This window comes from Portunus trituberculatus, chromosome 18 (assembly GCF_017591435.1).
Source record: "Portunus trituberculatus isolate SZX2019 chromosome 18, ASM1759143v1, whole genome shotgun sequence".
Taxonomy (NCBI): Eukaryota; Metazoa; Arthropoda; class Malacostraca; order Decapoda; family Portunidae; genus Portunus; species Portunus trituberculatus.
Window position 1 is genome coordinate 9,316,566 of NC_059272.1, and position 25,554 is coordinate 9,342,119.

General features: G+C 38.5%; 1 protein-coding gene across 2 annotated transcripts; it reads right to left on the bottom strand.

The window, feature by feature from the left end:
- Nucleotides 1-445: 445 nt before the first annotated feature.
- On the bottom strand, nt 446-25,518 carry LOC123505406 (transmembrane protein 18-like). Of its 2 annotated transcripts, XM_045256640.1 has the most exons (4): nt 25,302-25,518; nt 16,443-16,709; nt 9,721-9,916; nt 446-646 (listed from the first exon to the last, which is right to left on the bottom strand). In XM_045256640.1, the coding sequence occupies exons 1-3, from the start codon at nt 25,374-25,376 to the stop codon at nt 9,770-9,772; spliced, it is 489 nt and encodes a 162-aa protein (XP_045112575.1). In that variant the 5' UTR covers nt 25,377-25,518; the 3' UTR covers nt 446-646; nt 9,721-9,769. The 2 variants fall into 2 exon arrangements, with proteins under 2 accessions (XP_045112575.1, XP_045112574.1); XM_045256639.1 differs by lacking the exon at nt 446-646 and having other exon boundaries at nt 9,386-9,916; nt 25,302-25,501.
- Nucleotides 25,519-25,554: the final 36 nt, after the last annotated feature.

Below are 25,554 nucleotides of genomic sequence, written 5' to 3' on the forward strand. Positions count from 1 at the left end.
AATAAATCAAATAAATTAAATAATTAATCAATTAATAAATAAAAAAATAATATATATATATATATATATATATATATATATATATATATATATATATATATATATATATATATATATATATATACACACATATATACAGTAATACTCCGCTTAATGAACATGATAGGGGGTGTCAAAGCTGTTCGTAGAGCGAAAATTCGTTAAGTGGACGTAATTTTCCCATAGGAAATAATGGAAATAGGGGGGATGCATTCTGGACTGGTCCCCAACATACCACATGGGTAAAAAAAAAGAATTATATATATGTTTGGCAGCATATTGGGCCACCGATGTACCACTACTTTTATGATGTCATATGAGTCATTGGAAGTTAGAGGAGCTACGTACAAATTCTCTCACATTCTCGCATTTATGTTCACAAAACAACATTTCTATTACCTTTTTACAAACCTTGCCCCCAAGAAAGGATTGTTTTGTAATGCATAAAGTGAAATCCTACATGGAATACCAAAAAATAAAGCAGAGATGAGATGAGCCAGACGAAGCGGGAGACTTGTGGTGACTCGGCCGCTTCTTCTTCTTGTGACCCTTTTAGCCTCCATGTTGTCTTTCCCCATGATGTTTGTTTCCACTCCTCTATTGCCTCCTATAATGGATATCATATCTTAGTATTCATACACGCTCATGCCACTAGGATAACCTCAACTCCGTGGCAGTGAGTGATAGTGAATTACTAATGAAATACCGCGGTATTACATTAGTAATTCACTATCATTCAGTGCCACGGAGTCAAGGTTATCCTAGTGGCTAAGAGAGTGTCACCTCCTCGCGGTCCCGCTGGAAAGTCTCTGACCTGGGTCTCCCCGCCACCCCAGGCTGTTTCCAGTCGGCCAGAGAACCAAGTACACTCTCTCCCTCTGTGTGGGCACACAGAGGTAGCGCAGTAGTTGTCAAAAGGCCTTATTGATTTTCCCTATCTAATTACGATGGGGGAAGCTGCTGCACCCAACCAGGCACAAGGTTCGCCCACCTGCCCCGTCTGCCATGTTCAGTATGCCTCCTTCGGGGGGCGGAGAGTTCATGAGCGTGCCGCACACCCAGAAAGTTTCCACGGTGCTGAGGCTGCTCGGTTGCGAGCTTGCACCAAGGCCTGGTGGGACCCGGAAGAGGTCCGTCTGATGGTGACCTTTGAAAGGCTCCACTTGGACGAGCGAGGTATGAACGAGCAAATTCAAGAGCTGGTCTTGCCTCATTGAACACTCAAGGCAATAAAAAGCAAAAGGAGACAGGCGGGGTACAAGTCTCTGCTCGTAGCAGAGGCTGTCACCGCTGCTGATCCTGCGCCGATTCCAGCTCCAGAGGCGGATTCTGGACCGACCTCTCAACCTCAGCAACCACTCTCTCCTCTGGCGTCCCAATCGCTGAGTCGAAGGGAGAGAGCAACATCGGTTGTGGAACTACCTCCACCCGAGGAGGATCTTCGTCTTGTACTACAACGTGAGATGGAGACCCTCAGTACCATTCTTGGGTTGGAGGTTCCACGAGACACCACAGATGTTCAGAGACAACTGGATGACTGGTCTCTGTCCCCCCCTCGGTTCGCCCAAGACCCGAGAAGAGCCTAAGGGTTCCGAGGGATACTAGGGGGAGGAGACAGATGGAGTATGCCCGATTTCAGGAAGCCTGGAAGAGGGACAGAGGCCGTGCAACCACGAGGGTGCTCGACGGTCAAAGCTGGCTAGTGGATGAGGGGCCAAAGCCTGTTGGTAATAACGACTTTTGGCCATCCCTCTTCACTAGACCTAGTCCACCCCAAGTACCGGGGGACATCCCCCCATGCCGGGAGTCGGTGGAAGGAGAAATCTGGAAGCCGATCTCTGAGGAGGATGTGAAGATGGCGCTCTGGGCCACCAAAGCCTAAACAGCCAGAGGTATCGACGGTCGGTCGAAGGCCACCGTCGAGGCTCTTGGTCTGATTAAGCTGCGGTGGCTTTTAAACGCGGTCTTGTGCCTGGGTCAATCCCCAACCAGCTGGACCACGGGTCGGTCCGTGCTCATTCCGAAGGTTGACAAACCTTCCAGTCCATCTGACTATAGGCCACTCACCATCACTCCGATTCTGACGAGAATCCTCCATCGGGTGTTGGCAAAGACAGTGGCAACCCACGCTCCCCTACCTCGGAATCAAAGAGGTTTCAAGGCGGAGGAAGGCTGCGCGGCCAACATCCTGTTGATCCGTGAGGCCATCCGGAGGGCGAAGACGGGTCCTAAACCTCTGTACATGGCTTTCTTGGACTTCAAGAAGGCCTTTGACTCTGGGACATCCCGCCATCAGGACGGCCTGCCTTAGATGAGGGCTAGGGGAGAACTTCTCTGCCTTCATGGGTAAAAATTTGGAGCAGGCCACAACCGATCTAGACGGCACAAAAGTGCAAATAAGCAGAGGTGTCATGCAGGGGGACCCCCTATCCCCCATGCTATTTAACTTGACCTTGGATTGGGCCCTGTCTGCAGTCCCCAAGGAGATCGGCGTCGAGCTTGGCAGGACCATGTTCCGATACTTTGCCTTCGCCATCGATGTGGTATTGCTGGCGACTAGCCCAGTTGGGCTGAAGGCCAGTGTCAATGCCGTGATGGCTAAGGCACTGGAGCTAGGCCTGGAGGTAGGTCCCAGCAAATGCGCATCCCTTGGGATAGCCGCGGACGGAAAGGAGAAGAAATGGGTCCAGTCCAACATTCAGCTCCGCATTGCTGGCCAGCCGATTCGGGCCTTGGCCCCTGGTAAGTTTTACCGCTATCTGGGGGTACAGGTTGGGACCACTCACTGGGCGGAGGGTCCCTCTATCCTGTTGGCCCGTTTGGTCAAAGGGCTGGGCTACCTGCAAAGATGCCCAGCTGAGGGCGAACCTGCTATCAAGGCTGGCGAAGTCTGGGGACGAGTCGGTCCGAAGCATAGCTAGGGAGCAGTGCCCCTCCAACCCCGAGTCTTCCCTGACCTCTCGGAGGAAGGAGGAGAGGATTCCAAGGCAAAACCGTTTGGTCAAATCCCACGATGGAAAGGGATTGGAAGTTGCCTCGTGTACCCCCATCTCCTCCTCGTGGGTAGGTGATGGATCCCAGCTCATGCGTGGAAGGGCCTACGTGTCCTGCTGACGAAGGTCCGCAGCACACGAGGCCGCCAAATGACCGCTGTAGGATGCGACCTTTGCTATGGCAACAGGCACGAAAGCCTGGGACACATTCTCCAGCAGTGTCTGGCTGTGGCAGGTCAGTGTCTTGCGAGACATAACGGTATCTTGGCGCGATACATTACCACCCTCCAGTGGGCTGGGTATCACACCCTCCGTGAGCCTGCCATCCCAACTGACGCTGGCGTGCAGTACCCAGACATAGTCTGTTGGAAGGGGAATCAATCGCATGTGATAGATGACCAGGTCGTGGCTGACGCAGCGGCGGGCAATCTGTTTGATGCACACATGCGCAAAGTGGCATATTATAACACGCTAAGAATGCGGGCATTCGTTGAAGATCTCACTGGGAGCTCCCCGATCTTCTCATCGTTTACGATGAGTTGGAGAGGGGTGCTTTCGGTCCCCTCCTACAATACTTGGGTGAGCCTGGGGCTCCCCCGTGGGGCTCTTAAGTTGCTCATAGTCCATGGGATGGAGGAGGGGGTACGAATTGCCCAGTGCTTTAAAAGGACTTCTGGGGCTTGGGTGAGACGGGTGGATGGAGCCCGGCCGGTGTGATATGGGCCGCGCCCATGCAGGAGCTTAGAGAAGCCCCCGTGACAGTTCATTCTGCACGCTAATAGGGAATCCCATGTTCCCCGTGGGCCTCCTTCCACGCAACTATGCGTATCTTTATCTTAAAGATAATGTAGAAGCTCAAAGTGTTTATGTAGTTGCAAAGCAACTAGAGCTCGATGAAGAAAAGTTCCAGTTTTTGTACCGAATGTGGAAAGAAATTTTTGCTATCTGGTATTCTATGTTAAATAGTTAATTGTCTGGAAGAGGCATATTCTTAGTTGTGCACGAGAGCACGCACGAAAGACAACTGACAACAAAAAGACAACTGTTTCCTACAAGGCTACGTGACCCTCTCACAGGCAGTGTTGTCACATGTGCTCACTCAAATTTGTCTAGTCTCTTGAAAACTAATCAACATGTGCCATACATCCAAAAGTAATCTTATTATTGTATATTTTGTTATTAAAATAAAAAAAAGTAATAGTACATCGTCTAATAATAAGTTTTGAAGTGAAAGTTCCATTAAAATTTGGCATCACAGTCCGAGGTGGCAAGTCACACATTAAAAAATAACGGGCAAGTCCTATTCCCGAGTGGCGTGGCACGTCGCAAGTGGTACGTGGGACGTGCCATGCCACTTTGGTGTGAAAGGTTTCATGTTTCCAGATGTTCGTTTTCACGTGACACGCCATGTGGCTTGCCACTTGCCACATGCTACTTGCCACCTTGGTGTGACAGCGGCCTAAATCTCATGCTTACAAATTTTTATAGGTTTTGAAATACTACAAAGGGGTGGGAAGTGAAGGCCCTGTTAGAGTCAGGATATCGGCTTCTATTTTACTACTTTAGTAAATAATGTGTATTTTAAATAATCACCATATGATTACAAATATAATACAAAAGAGTCCCATTTACTTATTTAATGAATGAAATGGAAAAGCACTAATTGCTTCACAATTTTCAAAACATAAATTATACTAGACTGACTAGGTAAATAGCTACCAGACAATGTAGTGATGGTACAGTTAAGATTGGCTTGGCCCTGGCCTGATACTAAAAAGTTGGAACTCATGCTTCCCATAAGTGTCCAACTAAAGGTTTGGTCTGCTGTCATACATCTCTTCTTGGAGAATATGCTCAGGCAGGCCATGACAATGGTAAAGCGGTAAAGATTCCATTAATAACACATTATGGTGTAATAGTTTAAACTATATATAAGTTACATACTGTATATCAAAATAAGATAGCATATATATAGAAAAAGATAAACATGACTCTGGATATATGATCACCTCATATGCTCAGGCAGGCCATGACAATGGTAAAGCGGTAAAGATTCCATTAATAACACATTATGGTGTAATAGTTTAAACTATATATAAGTTACATACTGTATATCAAAATAAGATAGCATATATATAGAAAAAGATAAACATGACTCTGGATATATGATCACCTCATATTCTCTACATAGTAGTTTGATCTTAATAGAAAACATATCAGTCATTTATAACAAAGGAGAAACTAAAAAACCAAAAACTCATCTGAATGGAGAGAGAAATCTGTGTAGCAAAAGAACAGCCAAAGTTGACCAAAGTTCACTTAGACCTACGATGACCTTGGCTTCATTAGTATGCGTTTGAGCTTGTGCTTAATGTCATGCTATAAGTTAGAATCTTATCGGATATGTATCAATGGCCAAATCAATTCTGCATTCTGACAAATTTTTCCAGTGTTTCTGTGAAATAACCAAATGGGAAATGAAAAGTAGTGCATTAGGAAGTTTCACTAGTGATGAAGTATGCAAACAGCAATGCACAAGATTTAATATTTTAGATTTAATTCACTTATATTATTTCAGCATACTAACTAAATTTGGTTGAACAAATATAATTACTGGATTTACCACTAGATAAGGGGCATTTTTTACAAAAAGTATGCCAATGAACAAAACCTATGTTCATTCTTCTATCAATAGTAACTTATGATACTATTATACAAGAAAAATCATCACAAACTAAAGTCTTAAAAATATCAGAGGATTATTTTTTTAGACCCTGAGGCAATTTTCCAATTTGGCTGAAATGTGCAGTCATGTCAAGATTCTCTTATAATGAAGCATTGCCACACATACTTATATATATATATATATATATATATATATATATATATATATATATATATATATATATATATATATATATATATATATGAAGGATAATTTTTCCCAATGACATGAATTGTACAGATTATAAACAAATATATAGAAAAAAAGGGGCCTTTCATTAGAATATCAGAGCTAAATCTGGAACCATCTCATGTGAATGCATGTCTGACATGGTGTTAAATATATTATGTCATTACATATTCAATATTCTGTTAAACAGGATTCTATTGTAAAAAAAAAAAAAATTCAAATTACATAGTTTTCTCCAATAAGATATATTTCCATCTATTGCTTCTCAATATATCTGTTTGTCCTTAAACTCAATTGCCCAACATTTTCAAACTTTTATTCATATTCTATTATCAATACACATATATACATGTGTCTTTTCTCAAATATCCTCTATCCTTTTTTGCTCCTCCCCCATTGTAGTTTACTCAAGCAATATGGTATTTTCATCCTTATTTTTTAGTTGAAACTTCTAAACATGACCCATTCTACAAGTAACAAAAATGAGCATCATATTAGTTTATACAGCAAGATTTAACTATAATTCTCATGAAACATACCATGAAATTATCCTAAAATATACAATGAATAAAAAAAATAATAAATAAATAAACAAATAAATAAAAAAATTACTGAATTAAAATTTAATAACTTCCAAAGAATTCATTCAGCCACCAAATTACTTTATACACTATGCTAACTCAATGATAAAATAACAATTTATTCCAGATCAAAAAATATCAAGAAAGTATTACACAATAATTCATGAATGTTAATCTTTTACTAAGTATCTCCTTAGATAATGAACTAAAATTATGATACAAACTTGATGACTCATTAACTTTTTTTGATTACTAAATTAGCTAAACAAAACAGATCACAATCATAGTATGAATACTTGGCATCAATGACAATGAAACAGTAATCTTGCTATCTGAGAACACAAGAACATATTACCAATGCTCTCATTTACTGATTAATTTATGCATTCTTTCCAATCTTCCTTTAAAACACTGTAGTTGAGAGGTAGTATTCAATGTTATTCCTTAAATTGACATCTCATGGGTGCATCTCAATGCACTGGTTGTAAAGTGGTACAGTGGAACCATGTGTGCTTTGGGGTCCGCGGGGTCTCCAAGCGCACGTGTTCGAATCCTGTCCACGGTCAGAGTGTAGGTTAGGCTTCCTCACTCGAGGCAACGGCTTCCTAGCGGGTGGGCTTTGAGATAGGAGGTACCCCCAAAAGTACCCTCTTTAGCCCATAAATTCCCATGAAAAGCCTTCATGGTATTAAAAAAAAAAAATGCTTGTTTGTGGGCATTTCATGAAGTAACAGTGTGAGATGTTTATCAAAATATTCTTTGCCTTCATTAAAGAAACTCACTATGAATTACTGACACATAAGATGAAGGTACAGAATCCCTTACCGGAAGACCCACTACTTATGCTAATATTCAGAGCAGCTTCAATATTTTCTATTGTACAGTTTCATACCCTATGTTTGTGCATTCTGAGATACAAAATTACCAGGCAAGAATTGATAATAATGACTATGGAGATGTCCATGGGGAGGAATCCAATTAGGTAAATGTGTTTCTTCTGCCATGGTGTTTTAAACTACTACAGCATGGTAATGCTCAACCCCATCCATGACCTGCAATGCAAATCCCTAGCATGGCCCCCAAAGTCAAGTGGATCAAGTTGGAAGAACTATCATCCTGTAGTGGATTCACTGTAGTTCATGATGATAATGAAGAAATTAGTTAACTGTATGTAAGTATAGTGACAATTCTATCATTATACCAAAGAATGGAATGTAATAAATCATGTTTTTTGAAGTTCAATGTTGCAGAATACAGAGCTTGAACTTCCACATTTGGATGATGTGCATAGCAAAAGAAAGCAGTGTCTGCCATTCTAGCTTGGCTGCCATCACTAATGGATGTGCAATAAACAAGGCAAGTCCACTCCAATTAAGTCTTTCATCCCTCTCCAAATATACTTAATATGATTGTGGCAACATATAAGTTGTGAAGAAGGATTAATGTTTTTATGTTTGCTAAGTATGTATAGTGGCATGGTATTTCATGGAGACAGAGGCTAAAACAACAAGAGGGGGAAGGGAATAGAGTGAGTTTTGGATGCTCTCTTAGCTAAGGAGCAATGTCCTATTCCTATATTTTACTATTTTCCAAAATCATTTCAGCTTTTATTTAATCTTCAAAACTACAACAAAACATGTTAATTCATATTAAAAATGTATAAATATTACTGAATCTCATGGCAATATTTTGAGTATATGTCAGTCAACCAATTTTCTTTATCAGTTTATTCTGATCATGATGCCGTTTTCATTCATTAAAAGAGTCGGTCAGATAAAACATTAGGTACTAACATCTGTGGAAACATCTATGCATTTCCAATTTCCATCTCAATACACTGAATATATATTTGCTATAAGCTATCAGGTGAGAATATTTTAATGGCTTCCAGTAAATACTTAGCAATACTCAATCTCAATAAATCTTATTTAAAACACTAATGTAATGAGAAAAATAAATAATTTCCACATAATTCCTAGGAGATACACCAGGATTTCATTATACCTATCCACATCACTAGTCCTATGGAGATTATCATATCACTCCATGCAAGATTCTTTAAGAGATTATCATATCACTCCATGCAGGATTCTTTAATACTGCATTATGAAATAAATCAATCACAAAGAATTGCCTTTTCTGTACAAGCAACATTGCTTGATTAGTTATGTACATCTCTTCTTTTCTAAAAATATTTCAGATACCACTATACTACTATTGTTTCAGCTAAGTTCACTGCTTTCATAAATCTTTGAGATGGCATCTTACACTAAACTCTTCTTTAAACCAAACCCCAAACCAAGTAATGTCTCATGAGATCTGAGAAGAATACACACTATATGAAATATAAATATAACATTATCATTTTCGTACTGCTTTAGTGCAATTCATTATTGAAAAAGAGATAAAAATTTACATTTATGAGGATTAAATAATAAAATATAAACTATATAGGAGGTAATATGTGGATAATGTAAAGATGGTTTCCATATATGTGAATCCTTTTTAAGTGATGTTTTCACAGCATACGACTCTCATATAATGACATCCTGGTACATTATTCTTAAAGGTGAATTTCAATACAACAACAAATGACTAGATATCAATGGCATTTTATAATCCAGAGATTTAAAGAATTTCAATCATTCCAAATATTAGACACACATCTATGAACAGCATTTCAATGTTGCTTTCTCAAACAGGAGAGTATCTCCTCTGAATTAGCATTAAGCAAGAACATTTTTTATGCTTGTCCAATGTCTCTTGATTTAATTCATTCATATGAATCATAAAAAATCCCTTTACAATCTTTCTTCAAACTTAAGTAACATAGAGATAATTCTTTTTTTTTTTTTAAATGTGACTAAAGTAAAGAATATCCATTACTCACTTCAAACATCCTTCCATCTTGATGATCTTTTCCTTTGCATTGAATTATACTTACATTGCTTTGATAAAACATATCAAACATACAGTGCAAATAACACTTTTGAATAATATAGCAGTTTCATAACTTAAAATATATATATATATCTCCAAGTATGAAAACCACTGAAATATATGGTGCAAATTAAACTTAAGTAATATATCAGTTTCATAATTCAAAACATAAATTTCCAAGTACACTACTAAAAGCAATGTCATTTAAGTTAGGAACTGAGGCCAACTTCTGAGATTATAATGAATAACAAACCTTGACCTCTGTAGCAGCATAAGGCATCATGAATTGCCCTGAGAAGCAGTCACTTGTTCTTCTTAGCTTCTGCAGATGATTTTACTGAATGACTAGATTTTTCTCTGTATGAGCTGCCTTGTCTTGCTGCTCTGGCCTCCAGTTCAGCTTTCTTCCATGTCACCATCATGCTGCTGCTCAACCACAACCAGTTCATCTAAAAACAAAGTACATAAAAAAAGTCAAGCAATATCAATGCTGTGAATTGGCCTATATAATGATTTTGAAAAAAGGGTTCTTATGCATGGAGCACAGCAATGATTTTACTTACACACATACACACACACACACACACACACACACACACACACACACACACACACACACACACACACACACGGCCCGGTAGCTCAGTGGTTAGAGCGCTGGCTTCACAAGCCAGAGGACTGGGGTTCGATTCCCTGGCCGGGTGGAGATATTTGGGTGTGTCTCCTTTCACGTGTAGCCCCTGTTCACCTAGCAGTGAATAGGTACGGGATGTAAATCGAGGAGTTGTGACCTTGTTGTCCTGGTGTGTGGTGTGTGCCTGGTCTCAGACCTATCCGAAGATCAGAAATAATGAGCTCTGAGCTCGTTCCGTAGGGTAACGTCTGGCTGTCTCGTCAGAGACTGCAGCAGATCAAACAGTGAATTACACATGGTCGAGACAAGATCAAGGTCGGACGGGCGGACCAACGTTCCCCGCGATCAGCTGATCTCAATACCAAAGGTTGTGTGTTTACAGAGGCCTGGGCAAATGCATGACTTGTGTGGCAATAGTCTCCAGAAACTACATTGAAAGGCACCATGAGTAGGAAAGAACTTACACCCATAAGCAGGTATGAGAATAGGGAAGGAGTACAAGAAAAGGATGATGATGACGATGAGGAAGAGGCTAGATTCGGAGGATTTGATGAGGCAAGTACTGCCCTCCATAGGCAAGTTCTAACTTTGGAGAAAAAATTAGACAACTGGATAAGAGAAAGTATGAGAAGTAAAGAGAACGATGAACAGGAGAAAAAGTTTCTGAACTTGAAAGACCGGATAAAAAAGTGGAAGAAAGTGAAGGTAAGTTAAGAGTATAGAATGCAGAACTGAGAAAAGAACTAGCCAAATATAAGAAACAGATGGATGAAGGACTTGGTAAAGTAGAGAAAGAAAAAGGGGACCTGAAAGATCTAGTTAGCAAAGAAGAGGAAGGAGTACATGACGTGATTAAAAAAGAAGTACAGGCATGGAGAGTACAAGATAAGAAAGACAAAGATAACTTACAGGAGGTGATTCAAGAACAACTAAAAGAAAGAGACAAGAACATGGCAAACAAAATTATTGGAGTCCTTAAGGAAAAGGAAAACCTAGTAAAGGAAATTGTAGAAAAAAAAAGTGTAATTATCTTTGGACTAAAAGAAAAAATGTAAAATATAGACCAAGAAGGGAAAAGGAGGAAATGAAGTCAGTTAAAGACCTACTAAAAAATCTAAATGACGAAGATAGGCAGAACCTAGAGGAGGAAGTGGAGGAAATTCACAGAATGGGACCTTATCAAGATGGAACAACAAGACCAATTAAGATACTACTAAAATCACAAGCAGCAACAGAAGAGATATTATATAGAACAACAAAACTCAGAGAAACAGAAGGATATATATATATATATATATATATATATATATATATATATATATATATATATATATATATATATATATATATATAAGAAAAAATAAGAATGAGGAAGAAAGGAAGAGATACAACGAATTGGCGGCAGCAGTAAGGAAAAAATAATGAAAGGTCAGAGGAGGAAAAAGGCATTTTTTTGGAGAATTCTAGGAGACAGGATAAGAAAATGGTATATAAGAGAGAAGGAAGAGGCAACAGTGGACCAAGTGTAACTAAAAGTGATAAGGGCAAGAAACTAAAAATGATGTATACGAACATAGATGGGGTTCTATCAAGTAAATTAGAACTAAAAGATTACATAAGGAAAGAAAAACCGGATATTGTATGCCTGGCTGAAACAAAACTAAATGAGACAATCAAAATAGGCATAGATAATAGATATAATGTATGGAGGAAAGACAGAGGGGTAAAGGAGGAGGAGGAGTCATGATAATGACAAGGAAAGAGATGGTGGTAAACCATGTGGAATATGGGGAAGGAAAAGCAGAAGTACTGTATATTAAGATGCATATTAATAAAAAAGACTTAACAATCATTGTAACATATGTGCCACCAAAAACGAATGCATGGACCAACCGAGAATATAAAGATATGATAGATGACACTATAAGGAGTCTAACGAGAGTCATTAAAGAAAGGAGAAAAGTGTTATTAGTAGGAGACTTCAACTGTAAAGAAGTGGACTGGGAAAATTATGAAAGTGGTATGGGGGAAGAAGCTTGGGGAGAAAGATTCCTAAACCTAATGATAGATAATATGATGGATCAAAAAGTAAAGGAAAACACAAGATTCAGAGGAAACGATGAGCCAGCAAGATTAGACCTGGTTTTTACAAGGGCTATACAAATGAATGATGATATAAGATATAAGTGCCCATTGGGAAAGAGTGATCATGTAATATTAGAAATGGATATAGAAGAGGGAAAAGAAGATAGAGATGAATCATACAAAGGAGACCGATTAAATTACAGAAAGGCTGATATTGAGAATCTCAAGAACTATTTCAAATACGCTAACTGGGAGGAGATGGAAAACTCTGAGGGGTGCAAGAGAAATATAACTTATTTTTGGAAATATACAAAACAGGAGTCAGGGAATATGTCCCAAAATATAGACCTAAGGAAGAAGGAAAGAAAGATTGGTTTAACGCAAAGTGTGCCAGGGCAAAGGAGAAAAGAGATGGAGCATGGAAAAGGTGGAGGAGAAATAGAAATGCAGTAAATAAGGTAAACTTCAAGATAGCAAGAAATGAATATGTTAAAGTGAGGAAGGAAGAGGAGAGGATCTATGAAAAGGACATAGTCGAAAAATGCAAGGAGCAACCAAAATTGTTTTACAGATTCATAAATGGAAAAATAAGACAAAAAGAAACAATAGAAAGGTTAAAAGGAGAAAATGGGATGGTGGAAGACCCAAAAGTATGGCAGAACTGTTAAATAATAAGTTCCAGGAGGTCTTTACTAAGGAATCCAAATTTGAAAGACCACAGGGTAATAGAGAGACCATCTATATGGAAGAGATTAAAGTAACCAAGCTTGAAATAAAAGAGTTAATGAAGGAACTGGATGAAGAAAAGGCAATGGGACCGGATGAAGTCTCAGGCAGAATACTGAAAGAATGTAGGGAAGAACTAGCAAGACCTATATACAACATCATAAAATGCTCAATAGAAAATGGAACAGTACCAGTAGAATGGAAAAGAGCTGAGGTGGTTCCCATATATAAGAGCGGAAGGAAGGAAGAACCTCTAAATTACAGACCGGTATCATTAACTAGTGTAATATGTAAGATGTGTGAAAGAGTAATAAAGAAACAATGGATCGAGTTCCTTGAAGACAACAAATTATTATCAAATAGCCAATTTGGCTTTAGAAAAGGTCGGTCGTGTGTAACAAATTTACTGAGTTTCTACTCTAGAATAGTTGACAGGGTACAAGAGAGAGAGGGATGGGTTGATTGTATTTACTTGGATTTAAAAAAGGCGTTTGATAAAGTGCCACATGCAAGGTTACTGTGGAAATTAGAGGAGAAGGGTGGTTTAAAAGGAAGCACATTGAGATGGATGGAAAATTATTTGAGGGGGAGAGAAATAAGGACGGTAGTCAAAGATATGAAGTCCAAGTGGAGAGCAGTAGAAAGCGGAGTGCCGCAGGGGTCAGTATTGGCGCCAATACTTTTCTCATTTATATAAACGACATGCCAGAAGGAGTGAACAGCTACATAAATCTGTTTGTGGACGATGCGAAACTGTGCAGAGTTATAAAGCAAAAAGAGGATTGTGAAATACTGCAAGAAGACCTAAATAAGATCTGGGAATGGAGTAAAAAGTGGGAGATGGAATTCAATGTGGACAAAAGCCATGTCATGGAAATGGGAAAGAGTGAAAGACGACCAGTGGGAATCTATAAGATGGGAGATGGAGTAGAACTGGAGAAAGTAAAAAAGGAAAAGGATTTGGGAGTGACGATGGAAGAAAATAATCAACCAGCAAGCCATATTGATAGAATTTTCAGAGAGACATATAATTTGCTAAGGAATATTGGAATAGCATTTCATTACATGGACAAAGAAATTGTGAAGAAACTGATAAGTACTATAATAAGACCCAGATTGGAATATGCAGGAGTAGTGTGGACCCCTCACAAAAAGAAACACATAAGGAAGCTGGAGAGACTACAAAAAATGGTTACAAGAATATTCGGTCCCAGAACTTGAAGGGATGACATACGAGGAGAGACTAAAGGCTATGGATCTTCCAACATTGGAACAGAGAAGGGAGAGAGGGGATCTCATACAAGTTTATACATTAAAACCTCAGCTCACAACCATAATTCGTTCCTAAATCCTGTTTGTCACCCGATTTGTTCGTCCCCTGAATAAATTTTTCCCATAAGAATGTATTGAAATACCATTAATTCGTTCCAGACCAAAAAAAAATCATACTTTTGTCTATAAAACCCATTCAAAATAGACCTTTAATGTATGCATGACATGAACGAAATAATTATAGAAAGACTAAATTGTTTTACTTAACTAAATGCTATCAAAATGATAATAAAATGAATAAAAAAGAAAAGGTTATTTACTTGAGAGACTGGACGTTGATGGCATGATGGAATGGAGGAGAGGAGAATGGGGAGGAAGGGAAGACAGACAAGATCTGAGAAGACAGTCATGAGAGGACTTTGGATGTGCGCAGCGTGCCAGAGCTACACAACAGCTGTGTAGCGTCACAAGTCAGTGCCGCTATGTGGGGCCCCGTTATAGTGAACATCGGCATGGGAAACATGGAAAGATTGCCAGTCTTCGTCTCTGCCTTTGGAAGACCCTTGCCTGCTGGGGATTGACTTCCTCACGCGTGTGGGAGCAAGTTTGGACTTCCAAGAAGGGAAGTTAAAGGTACGTGGCCAGGAAGTTCCTTTGATCCTCGGAGGTGATGGATGCTCAGTGTGAGAGGAGCAGGTAGTAGGGCGGTGTTCCTTGCCAGGCGAGCGAGGAAACAGCTGCGATGGATGTGCCACAATCTGCAGTACCTGGACATGGCCAGGATGATGATGACAGCAACGCTGAGAGCCACCAGAGCAGCGAGGATAACGCCGAGGAAGCTACAGTAGAGCGCGCCGGTAACATCACCATGCCCAGGAAAAACAGGAGAAAATCGTGATGGCACGGAGATTATGTTATGTAATATTTTTCGTATGTTCCTGTTTCTATTTTCTTTTGTGCTCATGTTTTGTTTTGTTGTTGTATGATAGCCGGATTGGCTATCACACAGACAGCTCGCCTGCCGGCGAGCCGTTTAACCACATTCGTCCCCTGGGTCGCTATATTGACAAATTTTTTGGCCGTCTCCTGAATTGTTCGTCCCTAGAGACGTTCGTCAAGCGAGGTTTTACTGTAAATTGAACAACGGAATGGACCAAGTGGAAAATGATTATCTGATCCTGAGAGAAGAATATGCCAGTCAAAGCACAAGATCGTATAGTAAGAAACTGAGGAAGGGGAGTTGTCTAAGAGATATTAAAAAGTATAGTTTCCCGCAAAGATGTGTTGGGACGTGGAACAGTTTGAAGGAAGAAGTAGTGTCTGCAACGAGTGTACACAATTTTAAGGAAAGATTGGACAAGTGTAGATATGGAGACGGGGCCACACAAGCATAAAGCCCAGGCCCTGTAAAACTACAACTAGGTAAATACGCACACACACACACAAACACATATGTATGATAAAAAAGATATCAACCACTATGATAAGACCTAGACTAGAATATGCAGCAGTAGTATGGTTGCCATATAGGCAGAAAGATATCAAGAAACTAGAAAGGATACAAAGGGTTGCTACAAAGATGGTCCCTGAAATAAAAAGATCTTCCCTATGAAGAAAGACTGAAGGAGATGGAGCTACCAACTTTGAAGGATAGACTTAATAACGATGTATAAGTTAGTAAACCGTATGGAGAAGATAGATAGACAAGACCTGGTAACACTGATAGAGCAGGGAGACAGACAAACAAGAGGACATTCCAAGAAAATCATGAAAAGTCAGTCATAGGAATATCAAGAAGTTTAGTTTTCCACATAGGACAGTAGACATCTGGAATGAATAAGTGAAGAGATTGTAACAGCAGAAAGTGTGCGCAAATTTAAGAAGTTAGATAAATGTAGATATGGAGACAGGTCACTATGAGCCCTGGTCGAACCCTGTAACATACAACTGGGTAAACACACACACACACACACACACACACACACACACACACACACACACACACACACACACACACACACATACACACACACACACTAAACTGATGGTCACAATTTAGGAAAATACGTAGGTCACCTGCCTAACCAAAGTGATACAATTAGCATAAATACATAGTTTTCAAAAGTATTAAGCTTAAAATATTTGTAATGAAGGACTATCATACAATATCAGAATCATCATCCTATCTATAAAGTTATTGTGAATACTGAATTCACTAGCTTAGTTGTCTTACATCAATAATGTAGATAAAAACTTACCACCATCATCATGCAGTTGAAAAGGACAGGCATGGAGAAAACTACACTTATGAACAGTCCCTGGGAGTCAAAATATTGCTGCCGACTGAATGACTGCCAGTTCTTTGCAGCATACTGGTTGATAGTTTCAGAAGAACGCACTGTGAGCAACAGCAAGAAGAAGAGAACAGCCTGAGTGGTGTGGTGGTTACGTGTCATCACGGTAACAGTGGTGAGGAGAATGTGGAACACCACAAGTGCAACCAGCCATCCTTCACTCCAATCAATCTGAGAATATGAATATAGGTTGTTTATGATGATTTCAGAAAGAAACTTAATCTAGTAAACCAAATGGAAGAACAGTGAGAGCAAATAAAATATTTGCTTATATTAAGAGAATCCATCTACAAAAATCAAGACATGAAACAACCAAATTTTCATCTGCACATAATTTGAAATACCAAAATAACCTGAAGATTATATTATTCTGCATATGGATGCTTTGAAGGAAAAAAAGATTAACAAAGAAACAAAGTTAACTTTTGGAAGTGGAAAGGCACACCAAATGCACTCTAATTTTGAGGTACATTTGTCTGCTAAAATTTGCAAATCAGTTTTTCAAACCATTATTTCAAAATTAGTTATCAATCTTACTACAATGGATGGTGTTAGCTGCTGTATTGTTTCTTCACAACTCTGCCAGCATGTACAGTCACTGAAGCTATTGCATCTTCTATGTGTGCCCAATGGCCCACTTCAGTGTCTTGTTCTCAGCATCTTTCATTAATGTCTTATGCATTGCATAATGGTACTTCAAATAGATACCTGCACTGCTCCTGCCCATCACTGTCTTCTGCTACATTGTTCATACTGTACTCATAAAAATGTAATAACAAGACAGTCAAGAACAACTAAAATACATCTAAACCTTGGTGGTCATCTTGTCTTGATCAGTGAGATGTCATGAAAACATAAGAAAATGAGTAAAGATGCAAGAGTCCAAAAGCCTCTTGCAACCAATTTATCCTACCTTTAGACTTTTGTGTTCTCATAATGTTTCAAGACATTACACTGATTACAAGAGAACTATTCTCTGTAAAAGAAGATGGTACATGAAAGATTAAATATTTATGATAATTAAAAGAAATCATGGTACATATGATGCACTTCTGACTTTGCTAAATAATGTTCAAGTTTCTTTTGGATTCAGGATCAGAAACTAGAGTAATTTCTTTGGATTTCTCTTCTGCTTTTCATGTAGTCTATCATAAAGCTCTACTTTTTAAACTTATGTCTGTAGTTATTAAAGGTTAATTATATATCATATCTGAATTTTTATCAGACAGGCATCAATGTGTTGCAATTGATGGTTATTTTAGTAGTTTTAATTGTGTCAAGTCTGGAGTTCCCCAGGGCAGTGTTCTTTACTTCTTGGGCCTCTTCTTTTCATCTTTTATACTAGTAGTATGTAGCATGAGATTTCTTCCTATCTGATGTCTTATGCTGATGACACTTCCTTATTCTGCCATATCCCTGATCCTCAGAGTAGATCTATAATTGCTGTTCAGTTGAACGTAGATGTGGATTTGGTCGTCTCTTGGTGTCAGCTTTGGGATAATTACTTAAATCCTGCCAAGATCAATAGTATAATTTTTAGTCGTTCAAGGACATTTAATCCTCCACATCCTGATACCATAATTAATAATCAAGTAAGCAATTCTTGTAAGTACTGAAAACTTTTTGGGTTAATTTTAGATTCCAAATTGACTTTTGAGAATCATATTAAGATAACCTCATCTCTGATTTCCCAGAAGGCTGGATTATTGAGAAAATGTCAAGCCATTTTTAATGATGATAAAATTTTTTTAAATTCCTGTTTCTCCTTCATTTTACCTTTCTTTGAGTATTGCAGTTCAGTCTGGAAGTCAGCTGCTCCATCTCATCTAAAGCTTTTGGACCATTCTTTTAACTTGATAAAGGTTTTATTGCCTAATCTCAATATGCAACTTATTCATTGTCAAATGGTTGGTCCTCTAACTATTTTTTTCAAAATTGGTAACAATAATGAATATCCTCTTCATAGCACACTGCAGGGTCAATTTCTGCCTGTTCGCCGTACACGTTATAGTTTGCGATTCAATGTGCATGCCTATCAGCCTGTTTTTCACTAAATCAACCAGATTTCCTATACTTTTATCTCTAATCTGACTGAAGTGTGGAATGTACTTCCAGACGAGGTTGTTTCTGAAGTTGCTACTGATAAATTCAAAAGTTAATAGCTTCCTGTTATCTTGTCAAGTATTTGTCTTATTTCTTCTCTCTCTCTCTCTCTCTCTCTCTCTCTCTCTCTCTCTCTTTTTAATCCTTTTTATTTTTCATATCCAATTTGGCTCATTGGGGGAACCCTGCTTGGGTCTTAATTATTTCTTTGATTTTCCCCTAATGCCCTTTCATGGATTCTCATAATAATAATAATAACAATATTAATAATAATAATAATAATAGTAATAATAATAATAATAATAATAATAATAATAATAATAATAATAATAATAATAATAAAATAATAATAATAATTAAAGCATTTCATACAGTAGGAACTAAGGAAAGAGCATATTAGTAGCATCATTATTAACTGTCAATCATGAGCAAATAATATAAGTATTTTCATCTGAGGCTTTGGTTTGATTATGTTGAGTTCAATCGCAGTAGTTCTTAAATTTCACTACAGATTGTTTCACAGTTTAAATCACAATAAGAAGTTACCGTATTTGATGGCTCATTAGATACACCTTTTCTACAAAAAAAAAGTCTCTTGAAATCAGCCTACGTCCTATGAGACCAAGGTTCAGTATTGAGGCAGTGGTCGGTGGTCAGTCTATGGCAAAAGAGGCTATTAAATCAAACTCTAGACATATTCACATATGCAAAAAAAGTGATGATTGGTACTACACCGCAAAACAACTCTTTCTTTAAAGGTAACAATATATGATAGGTCATACTTACTGGTAATTCACACAGAAGAATTTGCCATACTTCGCATGAAGCAAAACAAAACATACAATCGGTGATATTGATCTTGACATGGGCAAGACTCACTGAAATCTTTACAGTGTTACTCCTTGAGGTAAGACACACTTTCACACAATTAAAATTGCACCTATCATTTAACATTCTTACCTTACATACATGTATAAAAATAAAAAAAAAAAAAAAAAAGATTATTAGGCCTGAAGTCTCTCACAGTCAGTGCTGATGCCATATGCCAGGTACATGTTTACATCTCACAACAATACTGGTATATAGGCTACAAGCAAACATTAAAGTTTTCAGAATGCAAAATGCTGGGATCTAATAATGATCTAAATACATGCCAGTCTTCAAATGTCAGGTGAAATACTTCAATTCATATTCAGAGCTTAAATTAGCATAATTTACCTTTTATTTATTTCAATGTTTGCCAAACCTGAGTGCGTCTTATGAGCCCATGTGTCTTATGAGCCATTAAAAATGATACATCATATTTCAACCAGTAATAATCAGTCCTGATAATAATAAGCTGAGGATATTTCTAGAATGCCAATAATTATGATTGGCATTTCTTAATCCATTTGTCTTAATAACAGCTTCTTATGGGGCCAATCACCATGAGTATATGTGGTGACAACAGGAGTCAGCTAGGTATTGGCAAGGATATTCAAGTGTCACAATGGCAGGCAAGTGCAATGGATGCATATTCAAATACAAAGATTATTTAAGTGTACATTTCCCAATATTGCAGTTCTATGCCAAAATCATTTGAGTATTGAATATAATCAGTAGGGCCAGCATCCACTGAGGATGAGAAAGAGGAGGTTAGCCAACCACACCCAGGACCTTCCACGTTCTGTTAAGATATACAGTTACATTTGCCCATAAAGGGCAGGTAACACTTATGGTTGATGCAACATAGAAGGCAGGTGGCATCCATAGTTGATCTGTATTTCGAATGCTAAACAAAAAAATTTCTGCAAGATTTTTTTGGCTTGTGACCATCTTTCTCTCACAACAATGTCTCCCTCTGAACCTCTGTGTCTTACAAACCATAGTAATTACTACAAACCATAATAATTACTAAAGAGGAAAATTATCATTTATCCTCCTTTCAACTCTTTAACAAGGATAAGTGGCTAGTGACTTCCAATCCACATATGGGCAAATATAATAAAGTTAAAAGTTACTCTATCAAGTTTTGAAAATGGTTTCATCGGAGAAAATAAAATACATGGGATCCTTGCATTTTGACGGGGTTAGGGTGGTTTTTCATCGGTTGAATCATCATTAATTCGAATCGTGAAGCAATCTTTCTCATAAGATATTCAAGAATTAGGCGGGGATAGGGATCAACCTCCAGCCTAGACCCACCCAAAACATCACTATGACCTCTAAAAAACACTAACTTAGACTAAATCAGTACTATTGAAGGCTTCATTTATATTGCACAAGGTAGCATTGATATCACACTGGCCTATGATACACGGAACTCGGGCCATGGTTCTTGATGTAAAACCAGGAACATTATCACACACAAGCTGGCACCATTCTTGCTATGCTAGGCAAACGGTCCAGCAACCAAGACCAAGCCCAATCAAAACAAACCAGAAAAAAAACCATGCCGCTTACACCTCAACCTGTGCTTCATGCTGCCATTGCACTTGCACTTCCAGTTATTGAAGAAAAGGAAGAAAAGGAAACTAGGGAAGAACCGAGAGCTGCACGTTGGCAACTTTTGGAGGCGGGGAATGGTTACCATGAACCCAAATTATCGACATGATATAAATATACTGTATTTCATCTTTCTAGACTGACGAAATACTTAATATTCAGTTTATGAAGAATTCAGGCACGTTCTTTTTAGTTTGAATGATAGGGTTTTATTATATAATTATGTTTATTTTTTCGTTGGGATAGCATACGAAGAACCAGAATGGATATGAAGCCATCCCAAATTTGCTCTGCTAATCCCGGGAAAGTTCCAGCTATCTGGAGCGGATGTTCCTTGTTCCACGTATCACAGGCCCTTACACGAATTTACAGCGAATTTGACTGAGTGGGTGGCGCTCGAGATATGAATGTCGAATTGGTGATAATTTGAACTGTGAATGGTTGAATCACGAGGATCCCCTGTACTGAAAGACTGTGTTTAGTTCATGTACATCCTCCCAGCCATGACAATTATAATCTTTTCCTGCATGTTTTAAGTGACTGATAGCAATATCATTTCCTTTAGTGTGTCTGCAGAATGATAAATTTAGACATTCATATGACCGAGTGAGAGATACCAGTGAAGGAAGTAGATAGAGGAGGCTTGTGGACCTGCGTTGAGGCCTCAGCCAGGCCACTGAATGGCACACAACTATGCAAATGCAGGCTAAAAGTTATTTCAATTCATCTTTTCACCAGACACACCACATCACCTAAGGAGACTGAAGAGGCAGGATTGATAAGTGTGATGCAATTACGTTTTCATAAATTGGTCAAGGAAGAATTGAGAAAATTTTGACAGAAAAAGACAAATGATAAAACTAGTTAGGCTGGAAGGGATGTCTGTGACAAAAAATCCTTGTCCTTAAGGAGTTAAAGGGACTCCAGGAGAGACAAGGCCCTGCCAGATAGTTTAGGTTATTATCCTTAAAAGTGGTCTAGGTATCCCACTCTGTTAGGTTAGGGAAACCTTAGTGGTGTTCAGTACCTCAGAAACTTAATTCCTCCACCATCAACTCGACACAACCTTCCAGACAATCATCCCCTCTTCTTCAATGACACTCAACTGTCCCTCTCTTCTACACTGAACATCCTCTGTCTGACCTTTACTCATAATCTAAATTGGAAACTTTACATCTCATCTTTTGCTAAAACAGCTTCTATGAAGTTAGGCATTCTAAGGTGTCTCTGCAAGTTATTCTTGCCTCCCCAACTGCTAACTCTATACATGGGCTTTATCTGCCCATGTATTGAGTACTTTTCTTATGTTTGGGGGTGTTCCACTCATTCCACTCACACAATTTTATTAGATAGGGTGGAATGAAAAGCTTTTCGTCTCATCTCCCCTCCTCTGACTGACTGTCTTCACTTCAGCCTCTTTCTCATCACCGGAATATTACATCTCTTGCTATCTTCTACTGCAATTTTCATGCTAACTGCTCTTCTGATCTTGCTAACTGGATGCCTCCCCTCTTCCTGCAGCCTTGCTACACAAGGCTTTCTTCTCCCTCTCACCCCTATTTTGTCCAACTCTCTAATGCAAGAGTTAACCAGTCATTCATACCTTTCCCTGGTGAACTCTAAAATTCCCTGCCTGCTTCTCTATTTCTCACTCTTATGACTTGACTTAATTTAAGAGGGAACTTTCAAGACATTTATCCCTTTCTTTTGGCTAACTCTTTTGGACCTGGCAACAAATGTTTTTTTTTTTTTTTTTTTTTTAACCCTTGGCCAGCTTTCCCTTCTTACATATAAAAAGAATAAAAACAATGGGTTTAAGCTTGAGATATTCAGATTTAGGAAAGAAATGGGAAGTGGTTCTATAACAGTGTGGTTGATGAATAAAACAGACTAAGTAATCATATTGTTAGTGCTGAGTCAAAAGATTAGACAAATTTATGGATGGATAAGATAACTGGAATTAGATAGCTTTGTTCAACAGGGACTGCTATGTGTTGCTATGTGTGCTATGTGTTGCTATGTGTTGCTATGTGTTCTTGCAGCTTCCCTCATTTTCTATGTTCTTAGTATAAAACACCTTCAAAAGGAGTTCCACATTACAGCAGATACCCTCTCTAATGTCTATATATGGATGTTCTTTTGTTTGTTGTCAGATCTATGTGGGGTCCTTGCACTAAGAATTGGTTAACATTGTACAGGGACAATAAACTCTACCAGCCTGAGTGTGGCTTCAGTTTATTGATTCAGTATCTCAAGCAAGAGATCAAAAGGTATAAAGAATGGGTTTCAATGCCCTTATAGCTTGATTGCTTTATGGTAGGAAAGGAGTTTGGCTTAATCTTAGGTCATTTATCAATTACCTGAGTAAGTTGAAAAAGACAAAGAAGAGAATTACCATATTGTCAAAAATGGTGAGCTGTGGCAGTTGTGATTACACTTACCAAGACTGTTCATCTCTTAGTCGAAAATCAGAAAAATAATGTCTTACTGGTCACTAACAACCAATTCCAGCTGCTAAGCTCCACAATGTTCAATATAGCAGGTAGTTATTTTGCATTGGCATATTTGTAGGTTAAGTTAAATTATGTAAGACAAAGTAGGGATTTTTCCCAACATGGCATCAAATTAGGGATTTTACTGACATTACATGAAATTTTCCAGATTGTTTTTGTTATCATTATTGTAGAATATGTTTTCCTCGTGCATATGGGGGCGTTCTAATTGATTCTGGTCACATATTTGCTGCGTTTTAGGTGATTTTGATAATTTATCCCCCCGAAATCACTCCTTTTCATCTCACCCCAACCAAAAGCCACACAGGTCCCCAAGGTAAAGAGTTGGTGGCATTTTTCTGCCACTTTAAACTATCATATTATATGTATACAATAAGTTTTGTGAAGGTCTGGAAGAAAATAGGGTCAATTTTCAGTTTCACGCAACCAATGAATTTCTGATGTGGTTTATGTTTCTGGTGAGATATATGGTGATCTGACTGATGCTCTTCATCACTTGTCACAAATGCATAGTTTTCAAATTATGACTTTTGAACCTATGCATACCTCTCTTCCCCAACAATCTTTGGGGGACCTGTGGGAAATCTCGATTTTTGGGTGGGGGAGCATTAAATCGAGTAATATGCAATAACAGATATAAAATAAAAAACAAAATCATATAAAAATCTGCTGTGCTCCCCGGTCTTCCCTTCTAGATTGCCCCCTTTTGGTTACTAACCAAACCCTAAGGAAAGCCTAACCTAACCTAATTTTAACCCATATACAAAATGTAGCAAATCTGGTGATGCTGCTCAACAATAACAGCAATGCTTGCCTCAGCCACCACCAAAGGTGTAATATATGTATTTTCATAGATTTTTTGTGATTTTTTTATATTTTCAACCTGTTTTGAAATGCACGTTTCTTAATTTAATGATTTTCACCCAAAAATTCCAATTTCTCACAGGTCCCCACAGATTGTTGGGGAAGAGATGTAGGCATACGTTGAAAAATTATTGAAAAGTACGCATGTACGACAGAAATGATGTAGACCATCAATCAATACACTACACATTTTACCAGAAACACATACGCCACATCAGAAAATCATTGGTTGGGTGAAACTGAAAACTGTCCAAAAATAGTAAAATAAGATGACAGACGTGGAGTTATACTGACTCTTCAACCACCACCCACTCCCAACACTGCACTCCTCCACCTCTTACCCCTCTGGTAGATGTTAACATATAGAAGTACTATTCCAGTAGTCTTTATCAGTCTATTAAGGATTTGTAACTGATCGGAGGTGGAGGTCGGGGGAGGGAGAAGCCCCCAACTAAGTTAGGTTAGATTAAAGGTTTAGTTAATTTATTCTAAATTTCATTTGTTTTTTTCTAATTTAGCCAAATATGACTTTTTAGAAAGTTTTGGAATAGCAAATTTTGGTCCATTTGAGATTTTTACCCCCTTAAACACAATAAAAAAACAAAACCAGTCTTTGGTATTTGGGAAGAGGGTGATGGCGAAAGGGAGGAAGAAGGCCATTTATAGTTTTACCACTCCACTTCCTGCCACATAACATGTGAGAAATACTGCCTTACTAAATACGCACTTTCCTCCTCCCACCAAATACCAGAATGTCTCTCTGAACAACACATACCTAATCATATCTGTCACTACTTACTGTTTGTAGGAATGACCATAAATCAGTTATTTGGTCTGTCCGGACGAACCCCTCATCAATGAACTGGGATTCCATAACTGCACAACGAAAAAAGATGAAAATCACAGGCTGGCAATAACCACCACCAAAGAACAGCTGATACTTCCTCCTCTTCTTCTTCTTGTGACCTCAGCGTTCACTCCTACTCGGTCTTGGTCTTGGCTGTCTGTTAGCAGGAAACTTTGTTTTTATATCGGCACTTCCGTATTTCTAT

Coding starts and splice junctions, on each gene's coding strand:
- LOC123505406 (XM_045256640.1), bottom strand. CDS start 25,376: ATGGAATCCCAGTTCATTGATGAGGGGTTCGTCCGGACAGACCAAATA. Junction 16,710..25,301: donor TATGGTCATTCCTACAAACA/GTAAGTAGTGAC, acceptor TCATATTCTCAG/ATTGATTGGAGTGAAGGATG. Junction 9,917..16,442: donor TCAACTGCATGATGATGGTG/GTAAGTTTTTAT, acceptor CTTTGTTTTTAG/ATGAACTGGTTGTGGTTGAG.